The sequence below is a fragment of the Carettochelys insculpta genome, chromosome 12 (genome assembly GCF_033958435.1).
Source record: "Carettochelys insculpta isolate YL-2023 chromosome 12, ASM3395843v1, whole genome shotgun sequence".
Taxonomy (NCBI): domain Eukaryota; kingdom Metazoa; phylum Chordata; order Testudines; family Carettochelyidae; genus Carettochelys; species Carettochelys insculpta.
Genome location: NC_134148.1, coordinates 5839885 through 5861497, shown reverse-complemented (window position 1 = coordinate 5861497; position 21613 = coordinate 5839885). Strand labels below are relative to the sequence as shown.

Below are 21613 nucleotides of genomic sequence, written 5' to 3'. Positions count from 1 at the left end.
TCAACTTCCTGCAGGGGAGCTCTAGAGAGGAGGGTGAGAGGCTGTTCTCGGTGGTGTTGGATGGCAGAACAAGGAGCGATGGTCTCAAACTGCAGAGGGGGAGGTGCAGGTTGGATATTAGGAAAAACTATTTCCCCAGGAGGGCTGTGAAGCCCTGGGATGTGTTACCTAGAGGGGTGGTGGGATCTCCATCCCTAGAGGTTTTTAAGCCCCAGCTTGGCAAAGCCCTGGTTGGGGCTGGTCCCGCTTCGGGCAGGGGGTTGTCCTCAGTCACCTCCTGAGGTCTGTCCCAGCCCCGGGATTCTACAATTTGACACCTGTTGTTCCATCTTGCAGTGCCGCTGACGGCCACGCGATGGCAGCATTGCCCCACTCAGCAGCCCCTGGCTCTGCGTGCAGGGTTGCCTCGCGTAACTCGCCCCTGCGTGGCAATTTGACGATCATTTACCCTTCCCATAGAACCAGAAGGGAGCTTGGGAGATCAGAGACCAGCCTCCTGCCCGCACCGAGCACCAGCCCTTTCTTTTATTTGCACCTCCTGTTTTACCCCAGATCCCAAAACGGGCCCCTCGAGGACTGAGCTCACAACCCTGGGCGTAGGAGACCTATGCTCAAGCCAGGGAGCAATTGTGGAATTTAAGGGCAGAAAGCTGATACGGTGCTGGCCTGACACCTCGACTCAGCACCACTGCAGCCTCTGTGCCTGGAAAGCCCCAGCCCCGACTCCAGGGTACTTCTCGCTCCTGGCTGCCAGCGTCTGCAGTGCTGACACAAACCTGCCTGAGCCAGTCCCTGGAAACTGCCCTCAGCAGGTCAATCCATCCATAAGAGACCTGGCAGGAAGGGAATTCCCTCCCTTGGGGAAAACAGGGCATGATGTCACCTGGGGGGCAGGGTTGTTCCTAAGGACTGGAGCAGGCGAGGCTCCGGACTCCCAGGTTCTCTTCTGGACTCTGCCACTGCCATGCGTTTCACCCTCGGGCGAGTCTGTGCTCCTCTCTGTGCCCAGGGTTATGATGCTGGCCTGCCCTGTTAGGCTCCGGTATATCCATAACGATGTGCTGCCATAAGAGCCCGCCAGGCTCCCAGGATCATTATCCTGCTGGCGCCGTGTGACTGGAATCCGTGGGCCAGTGTCATTGACACCAGGTCCCCAGGGATGTGTCTTCATTAACATCAAGTCAGGGCAAATGGTGGGTGAGCTTTGCCTGGCCCAGCAGAGACCGTGGGCCAGACCCTGGCCCTGACGCAAGGACATTCAGCAGCATTGCCAGGGTTCATTTAACAACATCTGTTTGTGTTCTTCTCAATGCCGGAGGCTGGATTTGCAGGGGTGCTGAGCACCCCCCAACTCCCCCTTGAGCCACAGGTGAAAAGCAAAGCTCAGAGAGAGAATGGGGAGGGGGTGTAGGCAAGGCCAGAGAATGGGAGCCAGGACTCCCAGGCTCCTGGGCCAACCTTGCCGCCAACTTGCTGTGTGGTGGGCAACAAACTGCTTTAACTCTCTGCCTGCCGGTGTGCACAGTCACCATCTAGCAGATTTCATTTAAAGGAGCACTTTGAAAAGGAAGATGGCGGTGTGAGCCCCATTGTACAGATGGGGAAACTGAGGCACGGAGCCAGGCTCAGGGTCATCCAGCAGGCTTGCAGTAAGGAGTCTGGGGCAGGTATAGAACGTGCTGGCCCTTTAAGGCCAAACTCCTTCGCTCAGCCAGAGCCTGAAGTCCTGGGCTTGGGCAGCTGACCCAAGCACCACCCTCAGCTCCAGCTCTCACCCCAGCTGGATTCCTGGTCTCTGCCCCCAGCTCCCCAGAGACAGAAAGGAACTCCTTCCCCAGAGCTGGCCGGGGCTTGCTACCCAGTAAGCTTCAGCACCACTGACACAGGCAGCTGGAGGGGCTTCCTGTAGTCACAGAGCCTTTTACGCCCTTTGCTGCTAAGCTCACGCAGACCCTCCTCTCCCAGGTGCTACGGACCAGGGGCATTATCAGTGCCACAGCCTGGTTGATGCCTGCCCCGGTGATGTGGGGCGGCAGCTCAACTCGCCCACAGGGACACGGCGGGAGGCCACCAGGAAGGGCCGGACCCCTCTGCCACCTGCTCTCCCGCAGCTGCCTGTCCCACGCTCAAAGGATGCGCTCAGAGCTGGTGGGAGGACAACGAACACCCAGCACCTGCTGCACTGGCAGAAACCCCAAGCAGGGCGTTGCTGCCAGGACAGCAGAGCTATTGTGTCGGCCCCTTTGCAAGAGGGAGGGCAGGCTGCTTCAGCTGTTACCTTGTAATTATGACCAGTCCATTACAGTGATGCAGTATCAAGCTGCCGTCACACGTACACACACATCCCTGCAGCCTGGAAATAAAACCCGCGTTGTTACAGAGCCAAGGGCCCTTCAGCACTTCCATCAGGCTACCCACCCTTCCCCTAAGGATGCTGGGTTCATGGACTGACTAGCCCGCTTGTGTCAGCGCTGGGGAGGGTTTGTTTCCAGAAGGGCTCTGATAGATAAATCTGCTCCGTGTCTGGGAGCTGTAGATTTTTTTTTAAAAAAACCAAACCTGAGAAAGAGCAGCTGCATGTTAAAACGAGGGACCTCTCTGTTTAGAGGGACCTAGCCGGGTGGGTTCCCTTCCAAGGTTTAGGTGGTACAGAACCTGACGTTAGTAGGAAGGATTGCAAGGGTGTTGTGTTTAAATTTCAGTGGCTGGATTTAAACCCTGCTGAGTTGCCAACAGGGAGCCACACAGGTGGGTGCTTCAAGGCATAACAGCACTGCAGGTCTTGCTCAGCCTGCCTTCCAGGGAATCCCCTAGCATAAGGGGGAAATCCCAGGAAGCCAAAGAGTTGGCAGAAAAGCCCTCAGTGAACCCAGCAGGAGTTGCAGCTTAGGTGTGTGCAAGGAGATGGCTTGGTATTCTCAGTCAAATGGAGCCATTGTATCCGGGCCTTGGGATAGAGACAGGCAGGAGGAGGAACCAGAGCGGAGGAGGGTCTCAATGTGTGGATGAGATGATGGTGTTGGGAGAAGGGATTCAGGTTTAAAGGGAACTGGGGAACCTTCTGGGAAAGAAGGAGCCTATCCTGGAAGGATGGACTCCAGCGAAACCAAAATGGAACCAGGTTGCTGGCATGCAAAAAGTAAAAAGGCTGTAGAGTTTTTAAACTAAGGACCACCAGCTGTGGAGGAGCACCTGCTTGGGACAGAGAGATCCCTTGGGGGAGGATTTATTAAAGGGGATTCTCTATGCCCTTGTAAAGAGGAGAGGGTCAAATGTGATGAAGTGCAGGTAGGAAGTAAAGAGAAACAGTCAAGTGAAAAAGCGCCCCATTCAAGTACCTCCCAGGAAGGCAGACTGCACAGGAGGTACACAAAGCCCTTCCACTTCATTGTCCTGCTCTGACTCATCTCCAGGCCCTGTGTGACTCCCTGGTGTTTTAACCATCTGGGGTTTGCAGCCTTGTGGGAGGGAAAGTGAAACTGACTAGAAACACCAGTGAAACTGACCTGCCCGAAGGCAAACACAGAAAGATCATTAGGGGTTTATTCAGAGGCACAGCCCCTTTAAAAGAAGTGTTTTCATTGATCAGTTGCAGTGAGGGCTCAGTACCTTCCCGTCAGTGATTCTGAAGCACGCCTGGAGCTGGTTTCTGACAGCACACAGTGCTTGGGGAGAACACAGACGACACAACGTCTGACCCCATATAGTAAGACAAGTAAGAATAGAAACCAAGTGCAAAGCTTTAATAATTCAGCGGGGATGTGCAATAAAATTGAGCACGTCAGTGACCGTGGAGGGGGCTTTCTTTAACAAACCCCGAAGAGCGTAGGCCCAGGACATTCCATTATTTCCTCCTGCTGTTCAGGAAGCACTTCCTACTGAGGTGCAGTTTTTTCCATTAGTCTGCAGTGGAAATGATGCTTTTCAATGGAGCAGAAATAAATTATGAGTTAGCGGCTTTGGCAACAAACCGTGGCTGCACATGTTCAGAACTGCACAGTTGAGCCCGAGCCCGAGTGAATTCTGGGTGGGGCTCAACCTCCCATAAATTTAACCTGCCGTTAAAAAACCCTCCTTCTTTACTCATTAAACCGCACCCACCTGGCAGAGGGGATGCAAAAGTCCCTGAATGCAACCAGGATGCGTGCAGAGCCCTCAGCTATTTATTCCCACCCACCCGTAGGGCCAATAGATTCCAGACACAAATTACACAGGGATGGCTTTGACTCTAAAGGGAGTGCTGTGAAACAGGCCTGTTCCAACAGGTATTCAGAGAGCACTCTCCATGAACACAGCACTGCCTCTGACTTCCACGGCTGGTTCCTGGCGATGAGCTTGCAGGGTCGAGCCTTTGAATGCCATGTAGAGCAGCTGTGCTTAGGAGATGGCCTCCGATAATAACCTCCCACAACAGCAGGAGGCAGCCCTTTGTGACTGCAATTTTACCGCCAAGTTTTTGAGTAACAGCCATCATTTGGGCTGCAGCATGTGTGGATTGGGCGTGCCCTGGTCTCACACCTGGAGCAGCTCGAAGGCCATAGGCCACCTGGGCCTCATGTCCTGCTCTTGATGTGCGAGCAGCCCGGCACGGCACAGCACAGAAAACAATGTAACGCTCTGCTCCTGGCCCAGTTTTCCGACTCTCTTCTCGAGACGGGGGTGAGCCACAATGCCCAGAGTCAGAACCTCCCGCTTGGAGCAGCCAGTCTCTGGGACCTTTCTAAAGTGTCCCTAATCCCACAACCTTCCCGTTGATTTTTATGGGAATATGGCCCTGATAAAGACCAAGAGGGTTGGGCTCCAGGTAGGCAATAAGTATCTGGCTGTAAAACCTCGTGTACTGGTTACATTGAGAGCAGTCAGAAGTCTCCAGCCAAATCCATCCCCTGGTGTAACTCTTGTCCCCACAGGGGCCCAGGCTGCCTGCAGGGGCCTCACCTGGCAGTTCTCAGTCTAACCGGGCAGAAATTCCAGACGCTGCGTGCACTGGGCTTGTGCACCCCCTGCAGTGTGACCCTGAGCAAGGAGCTTCCCCGCTCCTTTGTCTTGTCTATGCAGAGCTGGAGGCGGGGGGAGCCCCTGGCTGCTCCCCTCCCCCCCGTGCCTCTTGCACACTGGGGTACACATTTCCTAGCCCTTCTCCCCCTCCTGCCCAGCATTTTTGGGGTGCCCTGAATCACCTGATTCACGCTCGGTCCCTGCTCCGCTGTCTCCTTCCCAGAGCTGGAATGCGGCAAATCAACCACCTGTTTGCAGCGTTGCAGCGCCGGGAGGGAGGGTGGGGCATGGGGACAGGTGATTTGCATGCTTTGAAAGTGTTTGGAGGACGGTGGGGGGAACAGATAAGCATGGTGCTCCAGTGCCCCAGGGTACAAGAGGCTTGTGGAGAAGGGGGACCCACGGGGGGGATCCCAATCCTAGAATGCAACACGCTTGCTTCTGGAGCCCACTGGCCGAAGGAGGGCAACTCAGGAGGCCCACCCTCTACTGTTGGCTGCCTGTCCCTCAAGTAGCTCTGGAGCTCACTGGGGCGGAGACTCTCTGTACAGCACCGAGCTCCACTGGGCCTTCACCTTAGATGAGGCTTCTGGGCTCACCCGTCAGCTGAGTATTCATAATAGCAGCTCATGCCCGTAAGGGAGGCTTCTCCAGGCAGTTCCAGCTTGCTGCCTTCAGAGGCCTCGGTCGTTTACATGCTTTGCATCCCAAGGAGGGCCTGTGGGTGCAACCCTAAGGGTGCGGGTCGCTGCCCCATATAGGGGTACCTGGGCCACATCACAGGGGAAGATTGAGTCTCCTCTATGGCGAGCTGGCTAAGGTACACCTGCCTAAACCTCTGGAGGCCCCAGGTTTGAGCCTCCCTGTGAGCAGTCGCACAGGCCCTGGGGGGGTACAGTGGGACCGGAAGCTTTCCGGTGAGAGCCGGCAGCGCGAGCTAAAGAGGACCTCAGCGTGGAAAGAAGAACGGGCCGAGGGGGGTTACGTTAGGGAGCTTGAAGCTAGTGAGTGGCGGCAGCCGTTTCCCCTGAGTGAGATCACAGAAGCTGTGAGAAGGGTGAGCTGGAGGGTACCGGTGCATAGAACGAATTCTCACTCACCAGGCTTTTGGAGGACATGTCCTGAAAGCCCCACATTGCCCTGGGGAGGTAAATTGGGATCATTTGTCCCATTTCACAGAGGGGGAATCTGGGGCATGGAGAAGGGATGTGATTAGAACAAGGTGACTTAGTGGTAGAGTCAGCAGCAGAAACCCAGCTGCCTGCCCCCCATCCTCCTGCTCTAACCAGGAAACAATCTGGCCTTGTGAGTACAACTGGCTACACAGACACAAACTCCTGGCTTCCAGCTTGTGCTGTGAAACCTCGCTTCCAAACAGCTGGGCTCTGGTGCCTGTGAAACAGACAGATTATCCCTGTATTCCCCCTCGTGCATGGGCCAGCTGTTGTCAGTGAGGCTGTGTGTGTGAGAGCAACAGAGGGAGGACGCAGGCTCATACGCGCACATCTCACAGAGCTGGAAGGGACCTTGGGACGTCGTCAGGTCCAGTCCCCTGCCCTCCAGACAGGACCAAGCACCATCCCATTTTTCATCTGTTTGCCCCAGGTGCCAAAATGCCCCCTCAAGGATTTTGCTCACAGCCCTGGGTTTAGCAGGTCAATGCTCAAACCACTGAGCTATCCCTCCCGATTAGGCCCCCGGCTGGCTATGAGCGTAGCTCCCAAAGGCACTGGTGGAATCTCTCCGCCCTTCTGGGAGGCTCGGCTGATTGTGCTGCGTTTTTCACCAGATGCAGGAAGGCACCACTGCGGCGATCACTCCCGCCATCCTAAGAAGTGAGGATGAGGACTCCCCTCCACAGGATGTGGTTTATTCCATCAGGCCCCCGGCCAATGGGAAGGTTGTGCTGAGGTCATCTCCTAGCAACGAGATCCTGCAGTTCACTCAAGCGCAGATAAATAGTGGGCTGGTTCAGTTTGTGCATGCAGGTGGGTGACGGACAGGTGGACCTCCAGCTGTGGGGGGGCATTTGCGGATCAGCGTGGGGAGAGCTGTGCGTTAAGGAAAACTAACCCTTGCCAGCCAAATGCCCCAACACGGCACTACCCGGACCCAGCCCATAAACACCAGGGTACAGCCCCATAGCCGGAAGGAACCCCCTGTCCTGAGGCCAGAGGGGCAGACGGATCCTGGTCTCACCAGCCCCACTAGAAACACAGAATGCCAGATACCTCCCACCCCCAGCTTCAAGGCATTACTCCAGATTTACACCATCCCGGTGCATTTATTCAACCTGAAGATGCCTTTGCCCTGCTGTGTCATTTATCCAATGCCTGGATGGAAGGGATGGCCAAGGGAGGGTCCCCCGGCCAAGGGAGGGTCCCCTGGCCGAGGGAGGGCCCCCCTCCCCCCCGCACACACACATAGAGGCACGCACACACACCTCTCTTGGCCGGCCTCGTGTTTCATTCTGACCATCACCAAGAAGGACGTCTTGTGTAGCCAATAACCTGGCAATCACAGACATAGTAGTGACACAAGGAGACTCTACAATGGGGCCCAGCCCGGACCTGGTGTGAACGGAGGGATTTCAGCTCCTGTGACTACTCATTCCTGAGCTGGGCGAGTCTTCCCCCTTCCCCCCACACCACACACACCTTTCCAATACACAAACCCACAAGTCACCCCTGGACCCAGCCCACTGCTGAATGGGGGGAATTCAGTTTCTCTGCTCGTTCAGCCCAGAACAAGGCTTATCAAGTCACTACTGCACCCCAGCACTGGCAAGGGAGGAATTTCATCTCTATGTTTGTTCTTTCTTGAGCTTTGCTACCGTGCGTCAGGGCCCCTCACCCTCTGCTGGCCCCGTGCGGTAACAGCTCTCGGCATCCTCTCGTCGGATCTTACTGACCGATCCTTCTCCTCACCCACACGCTTTCTGCAGGGCCCCTTGACGGTGGCTTCTCCTTCAATCTGTCTGATGGAGAGAACAACTCCCCCGGACATTTCTTCGCTGTGAGAGCCCAGGAGCTGGAAAGCCAACAGAATCTCACTGTCTGTCCAGGTGAGGCACACCCACTGTGACCCCAGCCCAGGCTGCTGGCTGGAGGGGACGTGACCCAGCAAGAGGCTGGAGAGGTCTTCATGTCAGCAATACCCAACGCAACAGCTCAAGAGGCTATTGAGCTAGGTTCATTTAAGGAAGGAGAAAACAGAGCCGATGTAAAAGTGTAGGGAAAATGAGTGGGATCAGGGTGTGTTAGGCTGGAGGGCGGATGGATCCCCAGAGGATCCAGGCATACGGCAGCATAACCACAGGGGAGGAGGTCTGGCATGAGAAAGGGCTCTTGCCCTGATATGCGACTTCCCTCCCTGTCTGAAAGCACAGATCCCATTTCTCTTCCTGTCGTTCTCACCTAACGCGCAAGTGACGCCGCCAGCTGAGCGGCTGGCTACCGCAGGGAGAGGGAGACATCGTATGAGGTAGTTCTCCCACCCACCAAGACGCTAGACAGGGTTCCCTGGACTGCCTGGCCTGCACCAGTAGGCTCTTTCTCCGTGCGGACAGGACACTTACGATCAATCGCTCATGGAAATACTTGGCCGATGTTCGGAACCATGACCCTTGTGGAGGCAAACCACGCAGCCATTGTGTGCGCACATAAATAGGCAAAAAAGCCAGCCCTTAAAGGCTGTGGCTGGTTAGCTTAAATAGAAATGTTTACGTGACGATTGACTGCAAACCTCCGTCGAAGTCACCATCTAGGAAAAAGTACAGCAGAAAGGGATGCAGGGATTATAGTGGACCACAAGCTAAATATGAGTCGACAGTGTGATGCTGTTGCAAAAAAAGCAAACCTGATTCTGGGAGGCATTAACAGGTGTGTTGTGAACAAGACATGAGAAGTCATTCTTCCGCTCTACTCTGCGCTGGTTAGGCCTCAGCTGGAGTATTGTGTCCAGTTCTGGGCACCACATCACAAGAAAGATTTGGAGAAGGTCCAGAAAAAAGCGACAAGACTGATCAAAGGTCTAGAGAACTATGGAAAAAGGCTGAAAGAATTGGGCTCGTTTAGTTTGGGAAAAAGAAGATTGAGCAGGGACATGATAGTGGTTTTCAGATGTCTAAAAGGGTGTCATAAGGAGGAGGGAGAAAACTTGTTCTTCTTGGCCTCTGAGGATAGAACAAGAGGCAACAGGCTTAAACTGCAGCAAGGGAGGCTTAGGTTGGACATTAGGAAAAAGTTCCTAACTGTCAGGGTGGTCAAACACTGGAATAAATCACCAAGGGAGGATGTGGAATCTCCATCGCTGGAGATATTTAAGAACAGGTTGGATAGATGTCTATCAGAGACGGTTTAGACAGTGCTTGGTCCTGCCATGAGGGCAGAGGGCTGGACTCGATGGCCTCTCAAGGTCCCTTCCAGTCCTAGTACTCTATGATTCTATGCTACAGGGACAAATATCTGGGATGCCCGGGGGTTAGCCCAAATTCTGGCATGGACTTGAATCCGTGGGTGTAATGGTATGAAAGAAAGACAGCTAATACATGCTGACCCATATGGTTAGAGACGCCTTAGCCTGTCACATAAATCCGTCTATGGAGGGGCGTCGGGGGGTGCTGACCGGCTGCTGTGAATAAACGCACTGTATATGCTGTTTGTTTTAAAGGGGCCCTTCAGCCAATCACAAGCCAGAACTTGAAAGCCGTGCGCAACAGCAAAGCAGACACCCGCTCCTTATTTTACAGCGTCGCGTCACCCCCACGACTGGGCAGGCTGGTGAAGTACCAGCTGGGCCGGGCCAGCGGGCCGCTAGAGAAATTCACGCAGGCGGAGGTAAGTGCCCCATCTCCCAGTTGTCGCGTCCCTCCAGTTACGGGATTCAGGGGTCTTGATTCATTATTGAGGCTGCCGCACCCGAGGCGTTGGCCTTTGTGGGGCGGGGTGACCCACTTAGCACGCAGGCCTGCCCATATCTGAGCACAGCTGAATGCCACATGTGAGTATATTTCTGCCCACGCAAGATCTGTGATTTTCTCCGCCGTCAGACCTTGCTCGCTGCCTGGCCATCAAAAATTGGGGCCCATCCACGCTTCCACTCCTGGCTATGCACCCGCACAAACCCTAGGGCTCTCCAAGCCCTCCAGTTCCCAGCCTAACACAGCTGAGCCACCCACCTCCTTGTCGGCAGAGCAAATCCAGCCAGAGCTGATAACGACCCCAAGCTGGGGCCTGGGAGCAGCGGAGTTTGAGGGTCTCCAGACTTGAGTCAGTTGATCTCAGACCAGCTCCCATTGGACAGTGGTTGGCACAGGCATGGGCCGGCGCACGAGAGCCGTATTGAGACAAGCGATGTCCTTCCTGGCAGCCTCTCAGAGAAGGCCCTTGAGACTAAATTAGGGTCATCGTGTTGGGTCTTTCCAGTAAGAGGGCACCCCAAGTGGGCACGTACAGCCGTGCCTCAGTTTACGTGAGGGCTCCATTCCCACGTAACTGGAATTTCGCGTAAGTCGGGGGGCGGCTTTTTTCCCTGGCGGAACACAGGTTCTGCAGCTGGAGCACCTGGAGCTCCTTTAGGAAGGTAAGTCCTGGGGCTGGGGAGAGGTAAGCCTGGGGTGGGTTAGGGCTGCAGTGGGGCGGGGAGCTGTAGTTGAACCAGAGCCGTGTTGGGGGGGTGGTTGAACTGGGGTGGCGGTGGGTTGAGCTAGAGACGTGTGGGATGGTGAGCTGAAGCTGTTCTCAGGTGATGAGCCAGGCTGCGCATGGGGGGGTCTGAACCAAGGCGGCGGGTGGGGGGTTTGAACTGGGGCTGTGAATTGCCGCCACGTGTGGGGGGATTGAACCGGGGCAGAGGGTTGAACCAGGGCTGCGCGTGGGAGGGGGGTTGAGCTAGAGACACACACGGGGGTAGTGAGCCGGAGCCGTGCTTGGGTGGTGAGCCGGTGGGGGGCGGTTTTGAACTGGGGCGGGGGGGATTTAAGCCGGAGCCACGTGTTGGGGTGGTGAGCCAGAGCCGGGCACGGGGGTTGGGGGAGAGCTGGAGCCGGGTGCGGGTGGTGAGCAGGGCTGGGGGCGGTACTGAACTGGAGCCGGGGTGGGAGCGAGATTTTGAGTTGTGCTCAACTCACATTAGTGGGAGTTAAGCGCAACTTGAACTTGCACCTTTCCAGGGTTTACTGTATCTGTATCTGTATCAGTATCTCCCAGCTCCTGGTCTACTAATGTACTAGAGGTACAAAAACCTATCACAAACCCAACCAGCCGTCCTGGAGCACTTGAAAGACTAACAAAACAATTGATTAGGTGACGAGCTTTCGTGGGACAGACCCACGGCTTCAGAGCTGGAAGTTAGCCTTTCGGGTGCCACAGGACTGCTTTTTTGTGTTGGGAAGATACAGACTGACATGGTCCCCTCTCAGAGACTGAAACACATTTGTTTAACGAAATGATAGAGATTTACTCCTCCTCCAGCCTCACCGGAGAACCTGAAGTCCGATGTTAATGGGGGCTGATTGCTGTAAGAATGATGCAGGATCTTTTGCAGGGGGAAAGGGGAAACGCCACATTCCTTGGTAACACATACCTCCAGCTCTGTGTGTCGTGTGCGTATGATATACTGCACCCATGCACTCGGTCGCACCCACAAGCATGCTCCGTCTTGTGGTTACCAACTAGTTTCTCCCCCTAACTTCATGGATCAGGTGGGTTAGATTGGAGCCGGGCTTCTGCTGATCCGGATCAGTGCTCCAGTGTTGACAAGATGAGACCTGGGGTCCCCTTGCAAGACGCCTTAGATTTATAGTGGCTTCTCTCTCTCTCTCTCTCTCTCTCTCTCTTGCAAATCTACACCGCTTATTCATTCCATGCATATGCAAAACCCTCTGCCCTCTTGGCTGTTTCAGTCAGTCATCCCTGCTGCATTCTTCTGGGTACTGTCTCAGCGCTGTCCTGTTCATCTCCAAAGAGGGACTTTGAGTCTGCTTTCAAACACAGGCACTTGCGTTTAAGCCCAGGGTCCTCAATATGTCTGGTCGTCCCAGCTTGACAGGTCTTTACTTTCCTTGGATCTGGTCCCATTCCCCTCTCCACTTAATACAGAGTTCTGTGTCTTTCGAGAAGAAGACTTAATACGAAGTTAAGAAGAAAAGGGTACAGTGCCACATAAAATGATTTAGTACAAGGTTATAAGCAAATGATACCGAGATTTATCTACGTGGTCAGGCTCTGCTCTGGAAGCTTGGCCCTGTGTTTGGAGCTAAACAGAAAACATGTGTCTCCAGCCATGCCAGACTGGCAGCTCTGAATTCACTGCATGTTCCTGCTTCAAACCCGAGGGCCAGATCTGTGGCCATGGCAGAATAGTGCAGCGCCGCTAAAATCAAAGGAACAGCCTCGGCTGAGCATTTAGCCCACCCTTTGCCAAAAGTGAGGCCTCTCAGGCAGGCCCCTTCGTCCCCGAACACAAACCGAGGAAAGGCGTCATTGTCTCTCTCCACTGGAGCCATGTGGCACCACGTCAGCCCAAATCTTAGTCCTGGGGGCTTCCCTGAAAACCTGGGGCCTGAAACAGAATGCAGGAATCTTGCCTTTAATAGCAAACAACCCATTCAGACGTCAGCTCTTTGCTTCTGCCCCTGTGCCACTCCCTCATTTTGCAGGGTACGATCAGGCACACTTAGGCGAAGCTCGTTCCCCTGTTGCCTTTCCTTCCCGGGAGGGACAGAAGGGATCCAGTGTGTTTCTCACGTTATTGATCACATTGCCGTTTGCAGGCTGTTCATCTCTTTCTCCACCTCCTGGCTTTCTCCTTGTGCCTCTTCCTCCCTTCTTTTCTCTCTCTCTCACACACACACGTGCCTCACAGAAAGCTCTTATTAAAAGCGATAGTAAATGCACGACAGGTTGAACCTCTCTAGTCTGACACTCACTCATCCAGCAACCTCCCTAATCTGGCGTCATTTTAATTAGCCAGATGGCCACTTACTGTGGGTGTGGCCAAGTTTCCTGCAGGCCCATCAAGTGTGTTTCCAGCCTCCAGGCCTGGCTCTCAGTGTTACATGCTGTTATTTAGCTGTGATTTACCCCATATGCCCTCTAAGAGCCCAGTAAGCCACAGAAGCATTGGTCATGCTGCTAGACAATGTTGACCTCACATGGTCCAGCAAATTTTCTCATCTGGCACTGGTCAGGTCCCACGGGTGCTGGACAAAAGAGGTCCAACCTGTAAGAGGATTCTACAGAAATGCCTCTCAAACCCTTTTGAATGTAACAGAGTTTTACTCCCATTACACAATTCAAAAGGTTGCTCTGGGCCATCTAGGAAAATGTGGCCCAATTCTTCTCTTTAGGAATCGTCCATAAAGGATACAGCATCTCTAGATTGCTTCCAGACTTTGCTAGTTGTGATGTGATTTCACTTTGTCCTGTGAGACAACACAGTCTTGGGGTTAAAGCAGGAAGTTGGGAGAGCCAGGATCTATCCTCAGCAATGCCACTGAGTTTTTTGGGTGTTTTGGGGTTTATTTTTTATTTTTCCTCCCTCCTTGTCCTCCTCTAATTAAACCTGCCTTTCCTCAGGCACCAGCATTCAAGGTTAAAGGTTAAAATTAAAAAAAAAAACTACATTTTTCATTGCAAATATACGGTATTTCAGTTACATTATGGATTGTTGGGCAGGTCATTTCACCCCCTCTGTGCCTTTGGTGATACTGAGTCAATTGTTCTCACCCACCTCGCAACGTGCTTTGAGATTCTTAGATGAAAGGTGCCACTCATGCATCGGACGAAGCGGGTCTTTGCCCATGAAAGCTTGTGCTCCAAAATATGTTAGTCTATAAGGTGCCACGGGACTTTTTGTTGTTTTGGCTGAAAGGTGCTATCCAAGCACAGAGTATTACTGGTCTGGTCTTTTCTAAACACCCACTACCTCTGCAATCGGCTGCCAGACCAGAAGAAAAAGCAAACCTTCAGGAAAATGCTGTTCCTCTCCCACAGCTTTGCATCAGACTCCCCCCCGAGATCCCCAGCACAGAACTCAAACCACGTTTTGTTTTTCATTTGTCATCTTCGTTTCGATCCCACTCCGTTGGACTGCCCCAGCGAGGAGCAGGGCCACAAATCTGGTCCCATCAGATAGGCACAGAAGTCTCCTGCCATTGCCAGCCAATGAAATATTCACCGGGTTACCCCAGCAACGCTTGCCATTGCCAGGGCTCCGTTGACATCACACACCAGGAAGGCGGGGGCGGATGATGGTCACGGTGTCCCCAGCAACATGTGAGCCGGCAGATGGACTGTTTAAACTGGGCCAGCTTCAGTAGGGGTTTCTCCCCTCCAGAAATCTGCTGCTGCCTTTGACAGAGTGAGCGAGGCTGCAGTGTGGAAACAGCCAGATTAAAGAGCAGGCAGATCACCGTTTCTGCAGGGCAAACAGCAATGCCCTGTTGTCTAAATCAGCCACATGTAGCCATGCACACAGAAGTGAATTGTGCACACATTGATTAGAGCTGCCTGTGCAAATGAGGTTTGCGTAATTGACCATTACTGCCCAGAATTACCTGGATTTTTTCCTGAATCAGCTAACTGCACGTGCAAACTAGGTATGTTTTTTGCATGTCGAATTCTGCCTGGAGAATTCTGGAGAATTGCATTTAAGGGACACTTCGCCCACTAAGTTAACCCTGCTTTAAATAACTACGGCTTTCAAGTGGCAAGTTGGTTCCCTTGCATAGTGCCAGGAACAGCTGCACCCTACCTGGGGGAATCTGGAGGAGGAGTTGGGCTGACAGGGTTGAAGGGGTGCAGCAGGGAGGGGGCAGCCAGAGACGAAGCATGCAAAGGTGAAACATCCCCAGCCCCCACCCGACTGCACTCGGCCACCAGGGCCAGCTGGAAATGGAGCTGGGGCGCCCGCTGGCCCAAGAGCTGGCACACAGCAGGGACGGCCCAGCTGAGGAAGAAGCCAGGCCTGTGCTCTGCAGCTTGTCCTGGCCACCAGCCTCACACGCTTATCCCCACTGTCAACCCCTGCACCCCGCCACTCACCGCTGGTGGGTGGGCAGCTGATGAGCAGGGATCTTCCGGCGACAGGACCCACCTGTGCTGAGGGGAGAGAAGACACAGAAAATATGGGACAATTTGCTCATTTCTGTAAAAAAGCCAGGGCACTGGCAGGAGGGCTTAAAGCCAGGACTGGCCCTTTAAAAATGAGTCATCTGGTTCCCCTACCAAGCAGCCTTATTTCTCCCCGTTTCTTCCGAGGGTCACACCCACAGTTCCTTCTCCGGGGCTTCCCTCTCTGGCGCACACTTCCAATCACCAGCTTAACTCCTGCGCTTGCCCAGGGAAAGCCTTCAGTACCCACGGCTGCATTCTGACCTGCCCAGAGCCCACTACCTTGGGCAGCTGTCCCTCACGCCCTCTTCTGCAGCTGATTTTGTTAAATAAAGCAGCTCGCACACTCCTTCTGCTGAGCCGGCAGGAGGGTGTTTGCCATCCCACTGGGCGTTGGATCCGAAACACACCACCACTGGCAGCCACCAGCACCTTCTGGCATAACCATTCTTCTGTGTTGGCACCAAGAAGGGCATTGGAAGGCAGCATAACCCAGTGGTTAGAGCAGGGCGCTTAGAGTCAGGAATTCTGGGTCCTACGCCCTACGCTGCTGTCAACTCACTGCGTGACCCAGGGCAAGTCGCTGTGCCTCAGTTTCTCCACCTGTCCAACACTGACAATGACGTTGCTGTGGTTCGAGATCTATCAATAAGACAGATGGGCAGCATTCTTGCAGAGCTCAGCGGCAGTTTTGCATGGTGGCTGGACATAGGGTCCTGTCCAGAAAATACACTCAGCAGGTATTATTGCTTCTGTTGGATGTTGCTGTAATTAAAACGTCATTGGCTTGTTTGCTTTTGTTTCAAACCAGGTGGACAGTGGACAAATTTTTTACCAGCACGACATGCCCCCGCAGCCTTTCTGGCGTACCGAGGATGATTTCCGAGTGGATGCCTGGCCCACAGTGAACAATTCATACACCTTCAACGTGCTGATCTCCTTTGAGGCGAGCTGTCCCCAGCTGTCCACCAAGCTGTGGAGAAACCAAGGTAAAAGATCAATGGGGCTTTGTGCGAGCTCACACAAATGTGACCAAGGGGAGAGAAGGCGCAGGCCACGTCATCAGGGAAGCAGGGGACACAAGAGCTGTGCTGCATTTCGCTAGCTCTCTTGGGATGACCGAGGAGTCTTGGGAACAGCCGCCCTGATCTCCACACTGAGACGCCATTCAGCAAAGCAACCCCAGGCTGGAGAACACTTCACCACAATGGGAGACAAGCAAGCGCTTGAGTGCTTTCCTGAATGAGGACCTGCCTCATGCTTCTCTTCATTCTTCCTCCCTGTGGCTTCCTCCTTCCTTCTGTGCCTTTCAACCTCCTTCGATTTCTTCCCTCTCCCCATGTTCTCCTGCAAAACCCTTGTGATGCAGCGCATCTGTTTGCCGTCCTCTGCCTCCACCTTTCCCTCATTCCTCTCCACCGTCTCTTTCTCTTTCTCTCCAGTGCTTCACCCTTTCTGAGTCCTCCTGGCTTGAGTGTTGCTGTGGTCAAGGCAGTCACTGGACCGTGTTCTCTTTTCTTCCAGGCCTCAAGATCCTGCAAGCTCGAGGAGCACAAATTGAAACGTCTGCGCTGGACGCATCCAACCTGTTGTCCAAAGTTCCGGCGTCCGAGCGGGCAGCCTATGACGTCGTGTTCTTCGTTACAGAGCCGCCCGTCCATGGGGACCTTTCGGTTGCTGGCCTGCCCCTCGATAAAGAGCATCCCTACTTCCTGCAGTCGGATGTGGTTGTGGGTAACTTGCAATACACTCACCGTGGGCCTGGGACCCTGGAAGACGATTTCAGATTTAAGGCTTGGCTGCAGCTTGGGGCTATGGAGTCGGCTCAGCCTCCCCAGGAAGCAGGGGCCTCAGTCGTTTCTGAAGCATTCAACATAACAGTGATCCAGGTCGATGAGGAGCCGCCTCGCCTCGCAAAGCAAGGCCGTGCCCTGCGGGTTCGCCAAGGCTCCTCGGCAGTGCTCTCCCACGATCACCTGCCTGTAGTAGATCCTGGCAGTGCCCCTGAAGAGGTTGAATACAGGCTCGTCGAGGGGCCATCCAACGGCTTCCTGGCCAACACACACAACACCCAGGTGCCTGTCAGCCACTTCACCCAAGCAGACATCAATGCCGGGCACGTAATGTTCATCGCCAACGGGAGCGGTTCTCCTGGGTCCTTAGAGCTGAGCATCTCTGATGGGCATAACCCACCCATCTTCACCTCCCTGGCGGTTGAGGTTCTGCCTGACGTGACCACAGTGATGAGTCAGATGCCCCTGGAGCTACCCCAGGAGCTGAACATGGCATCACTGTCCCGAGAGCACCTCCTGGGGGCCTCCCACCCAGGGGAGCAAGAGATCACGTACACAATCACCAGGGATCCAAAATTTGGCCAGTTGAGGGTCAATCAAAGCCCTGCAAGGAGCTTTTCCCAGAAGCAAGTGGACAAAGGCGAAGTGACTTTTACATTTACAGATTTCACCTCCCCCAGGGACGAATTCCAGTTCCTCTCAACGTCCCGAGGAGCAAACACGTCCGGGGGGGTGAATGTGACAGTCAGGGCCTTGGTCAGAACACTGCAGGGGGTTCGGTGGCCGAGGGGAACCACCGTCCTTTTGGATACCAGTATCGTTGATGCCAGTGAGCTGGCCAACAGGACTAAGAGCGTCCCAGCTTTTACGATCCTCAGACCACCGCAGGGCAGCCATCTGGTGAAGCTCTCGGGAGACGAAGAGATCCGGCACGCTCCTGTTGATACCTTCACCCAGCGTGACCTCGAGCAAGGCCTGATCGGTTTGCAAGTGCTGGAAATGGAAGATGCTGGCAGCCACGTGCTGAACGACAGCTTTCTCTTCCAGCTGGCAGCCGACGGTGTGCCATCTGCCTGGGCATTGCTGAGGTATAGCACGGAGCCGTATAACTCCTCTCTGCCATACCAAACCCCGCTGCTCAGAGCTCCCCACCTCCCGGAGACGAACGGCAGGCGAACGCCCCAAGCGACAAGCGCCACCTCCCAAACGCTGGCCACCCAGCCCCAGGGCTCAGACCTGGTGAGCTACAACACCAGCAAGCCCAACATGCTTCCAACAGCCTGGCAGGGCCACGAAGCGACCACCAACCCCTCTCCTGTGGAGGGGGCAACCTTCCTCAGCTTCATTGAAGCCAACATGTTCAGAGTGATCATCCCAGTCTGCCTCATCATCCTCCTCCTGGCCTTAATCCTTCCCCTGTTCTTCTTTCTCCACAAACGCAGCAAGACGGGGAAGCATGACGTTCAGGGGACGGCTTCCAAACCCAAGAACGGGGTGGCGGCCGACCACGAAACCTTCCGCAAGACTGACCCAAACCACACCATTCCTTTAACAACAGTGAACGCGCTGGAGGCCAAAGGACCGGGAGGGCAGCAGGACCCTGAGTTGCTTCAGTACTGCCGGACATCTAACCCCGCCTTGAAGAACAACCAGTACTGGGTCTGAACACTGGGCCAAGACCGTCTCCACGCAGCGCTCCTCAGCCTCCTGGATTGTGATGGAGTCACCCAGCCTTCTCCTCCTCCTCTGCCCGGACACACGGGAAGCAGCCCCTGTGACACACGAGGACTCCTGGGAATACTGGCGCCCCCAGATGGTTCCAGAGTCTCCTTGGTATGGCAGCAGGGAATCTCCCTGAGGGGATTCATCTCCCTGGTGTCCCAGGTCTCCCAGCTGTTTGTGCGGGGGTGGGAAAGAGCAGCTGAAGGCCAGAAAATGCCTGTGGGTGAATTAACTGTGTAGTGAGGTGGGCCACAAGGGCAGGGGCAGGTTGCGGGGATAAAACGAACCCTTTCCAGGCAAATATTTGGCCACCTGGCTAGCTAGTGTCGTCTGCTCTGAGTAACAGACAACAGGAAGTCATAGGAGAGGTAGAGCCCGGCTGGCCCACCTCCCTCAGTCCACGCACAGAATTATGGGCACGTAGCCATTTCAGTGAGGGAAGGAAGGAGCTCTGATGTACGAGGCAAGACTAAAAGCAATTTGCACTGAGTCACGGTTGTCACAGAGCCCTCCACATGCCCCAAGGCTAGGCGGGCTGAGGCTCTGAGGCATCGGGGCGGATAACCTCCACTGCCAATGCCAAGGGGATTGAACCGGTCGCCACCCATTTGGGAAGGCACTCAAATGGTCTTCTTCTCGGCGTATTTGTTATGTGCCACGTCAAGCGGACTGAACAGTCAGTCGCCGTATTGCAGAACAGACGGAAGGAATGGAACGGATTACAAAACCGGAGCAGGTTTGCGGTGCGGGAGGTCTCTCGGGATGACACTCGAGCTGGGACGTCTGTCCGTGCGGGGGAGGTATTTAATGAAGCAGCTAACAAACATACAGGGCCCGATCCTCAGACAGTGTTGTTGGCACAGCTCCAGGGTTGCCTCTAATTTTTTCCATCCTGGGTGGAATAAGTGTTGTTCTGTGCACCCAGGCGTCTGCCGACGCGCACCACCAATAGACACACACATGCCGCCAGCTGTGGACGCTCTGCTACTCAGCTGGGCAGCACCTGAATCTCTCCTGCCAGCCACCCAAGCACTCAGCTGAGAGGGAACACTGCAGAGCTCCACTGAGTTTCACCAGCTGAGGACCTGGCCCCGAGAAGAATCAGATCCATTGTAAGGACCCTGCGGACTCCCATATAGCAGAAGTACCCGGAACAAAGTGCCTTTTCCAGGCAGATCATATTCTTAGAAACAACCGTGCTGATCCTCTCCAGAGGGGGTGTCCTCCAGCCCGGGTTTCAGCCCTGCTAAACGCTAGAACAACATTGGAAAGAACGGGTCAGATCCTGGGACTTGCTTTGGTTTTGCGCAGGTAGATTTCCCCATTGGCATCAATGGAAATGAAGCGGCAGAAGTTATAAGTTCAGCAGCTGACACAACAATAGTCCTCTGTATTGCTACAGCTGAGGCGCTCATCTCTCATTGAGAGTGGTGTAAAGCTGGTGGAACTCCACCGAAGCTAACGTACGCCATTCTAACTCACGGTAGAACTAGGCCTTAACGTACAGTTGTTGTTACTGCTCCTTCCAAGACCGACTGTTTGGTCTTAGGATTCCTGTGACGTTCCTGTCTTATTACGTCTAGCACAGGGGTCAGCAACCTACGGCTCCGGAGCCACGTGTGGCTCTTTAAGGAGCCACTTGCGGCTCCAAGCATTGCCGCCGCTGACTGCTCTTGCACCTCTGGAGGCAGGTGCTGCTGCTTAAACAAAAATCTAAATTCAGTTGCCTGCGTTTGAACCAACTGAATTTAAGGGTTTCTTTTGTTTAAGCGGCGGCAGCCAGAGCTGCTCGGCAGTCAGCTGCGACAGGGAGCCTGGAAGCGAGAGCCGGCTGGACAGGGAGCCACCCCATGTGGGCGGAAGGCTAAGCCGGCAGAGGAGCTGCGGGGAGGGCGGCCGAGCCTGACCCTGCTGGAACCGCATAACCATGCCGAGAAGGAGGAGGAGACAGTGGGGAGCAATCGGGGGGAGGTAGCAACTGCTGCAGAACTGCATGAGCTGAAGCAAGTTAAGCCTGGGGGGCGGATGAGGGGAGATTGGGACTCAGGGGGAGTTAAGCCTGGGGGCTCAGGGGGAAAGTTGGGACTCAGGGGGGTTAAGCCTGGGGGCAGGGGGAAGGAGGTTGAGGCTCAAGGGGGTGAAGCCTAGGAGTGGGGGGGTAAGGTTGGGGCTCAGAACGGTTAATGCTAGGGGCTGGTTTGCGGGATGTGGAGGTAAAGCCTGGGGATAGGGAGCCGATTTGGGAGCTGAGGTGGGGGTAACTTAACTTTCTAACTGGTACAAATCAGCGTGCGTGCACTGTTCTTAAAACAGGGGTGACAAAAAGCACGGTTTGCCATTATTCATTAAGGACGGTGTTGTATTCACACGCATTGCCACTCTTGAAGGATTGATTTTATAGCTGCACTGGAAAAAATGGCTCTTCTCGCGATTTCGGTTGCAGACCCTTTGTCTAGCAGCAACACAAAGCCGAGATGTGCGTATTTTGCTGGTGCTGAAGTTTATGGTGCATATACGAATTTTTACACCTGCAAGGGCTAAATTGCACTCTGGACTCATGAGATCCTAAGCTCCTATATGTGCACACCCATGTGCAAACCCTGCTTTGTGTTTATGGCTACCCCTGTGCAGAGGTGAATCCAAAAAGGCCGACGGTGGTATTGGCATGCATAGAAATGCTTGCGCGGTGCAGCAAGCACCCATGTGACGCTCTGGCCTTGGTGTTTCCGTAATGCCCCACGCCTTGTCTCAGGCGGCGTGTGCTCCTCGCGTGATGCTAGACAGTTAGCACCAAGAAAGGAAGATTGGTGGGTTCTCCGTTCTAGATTTGCAGTTCTAGACCTGTCTGCAGCTTTGCCCCTGCGTCTCCTTTCTGGTCTGCAGTGACCCTGCCCTTCCTGGCTGACTGCAGGTGCATCTCTGCCAATACACCCCCATCCCGAAGGGCGACGCTCCTAGAACTCCACAAAGCTCTGCCTACATGCC

The 21613-nt window shown here is 54.5% G+C and overlaps 1 protein-coding gene across 2 annotated transcripts in view; it reads left to right on the top strand.

The window, feature by feature from the left end:
- The window catches only part of CSPG4 (chondroitin sulfate proteoglycan 4), an 85401-nt gene extending 64765 nt beyond the window's left edge, over positions 1-20636 (top strand). The window contains exons 6-10 of one of the 2 annotated variants that reach the window (XM_075006887.1): positions 6788-6986; positions 7943-8062; positions 9670-9836; positions 15925-16102; positions 16638-20636. In XM_075006887.1, coding sequence (XP_074862988.1) covers positions 6788-6986; positions 7943-8062; positions 9670-9836; positions 15925-16102; positions 16638-18571 — 2598 coding nt within the window. In that variant the 3' untranslated portion in view covers positions 18572-20636. The remainder of the gene's footprint in view (positions 1-6787; positions 6987-7942; positions 8063-9669; positions 9837-15924; positions 16103-16637) is intronic. The other variant, XM_075006888.1, reaches the window with a different exon arrangement.
- The last annotated feature ends 977 nt before the right edge of the window (positions 20637-21613 follow it).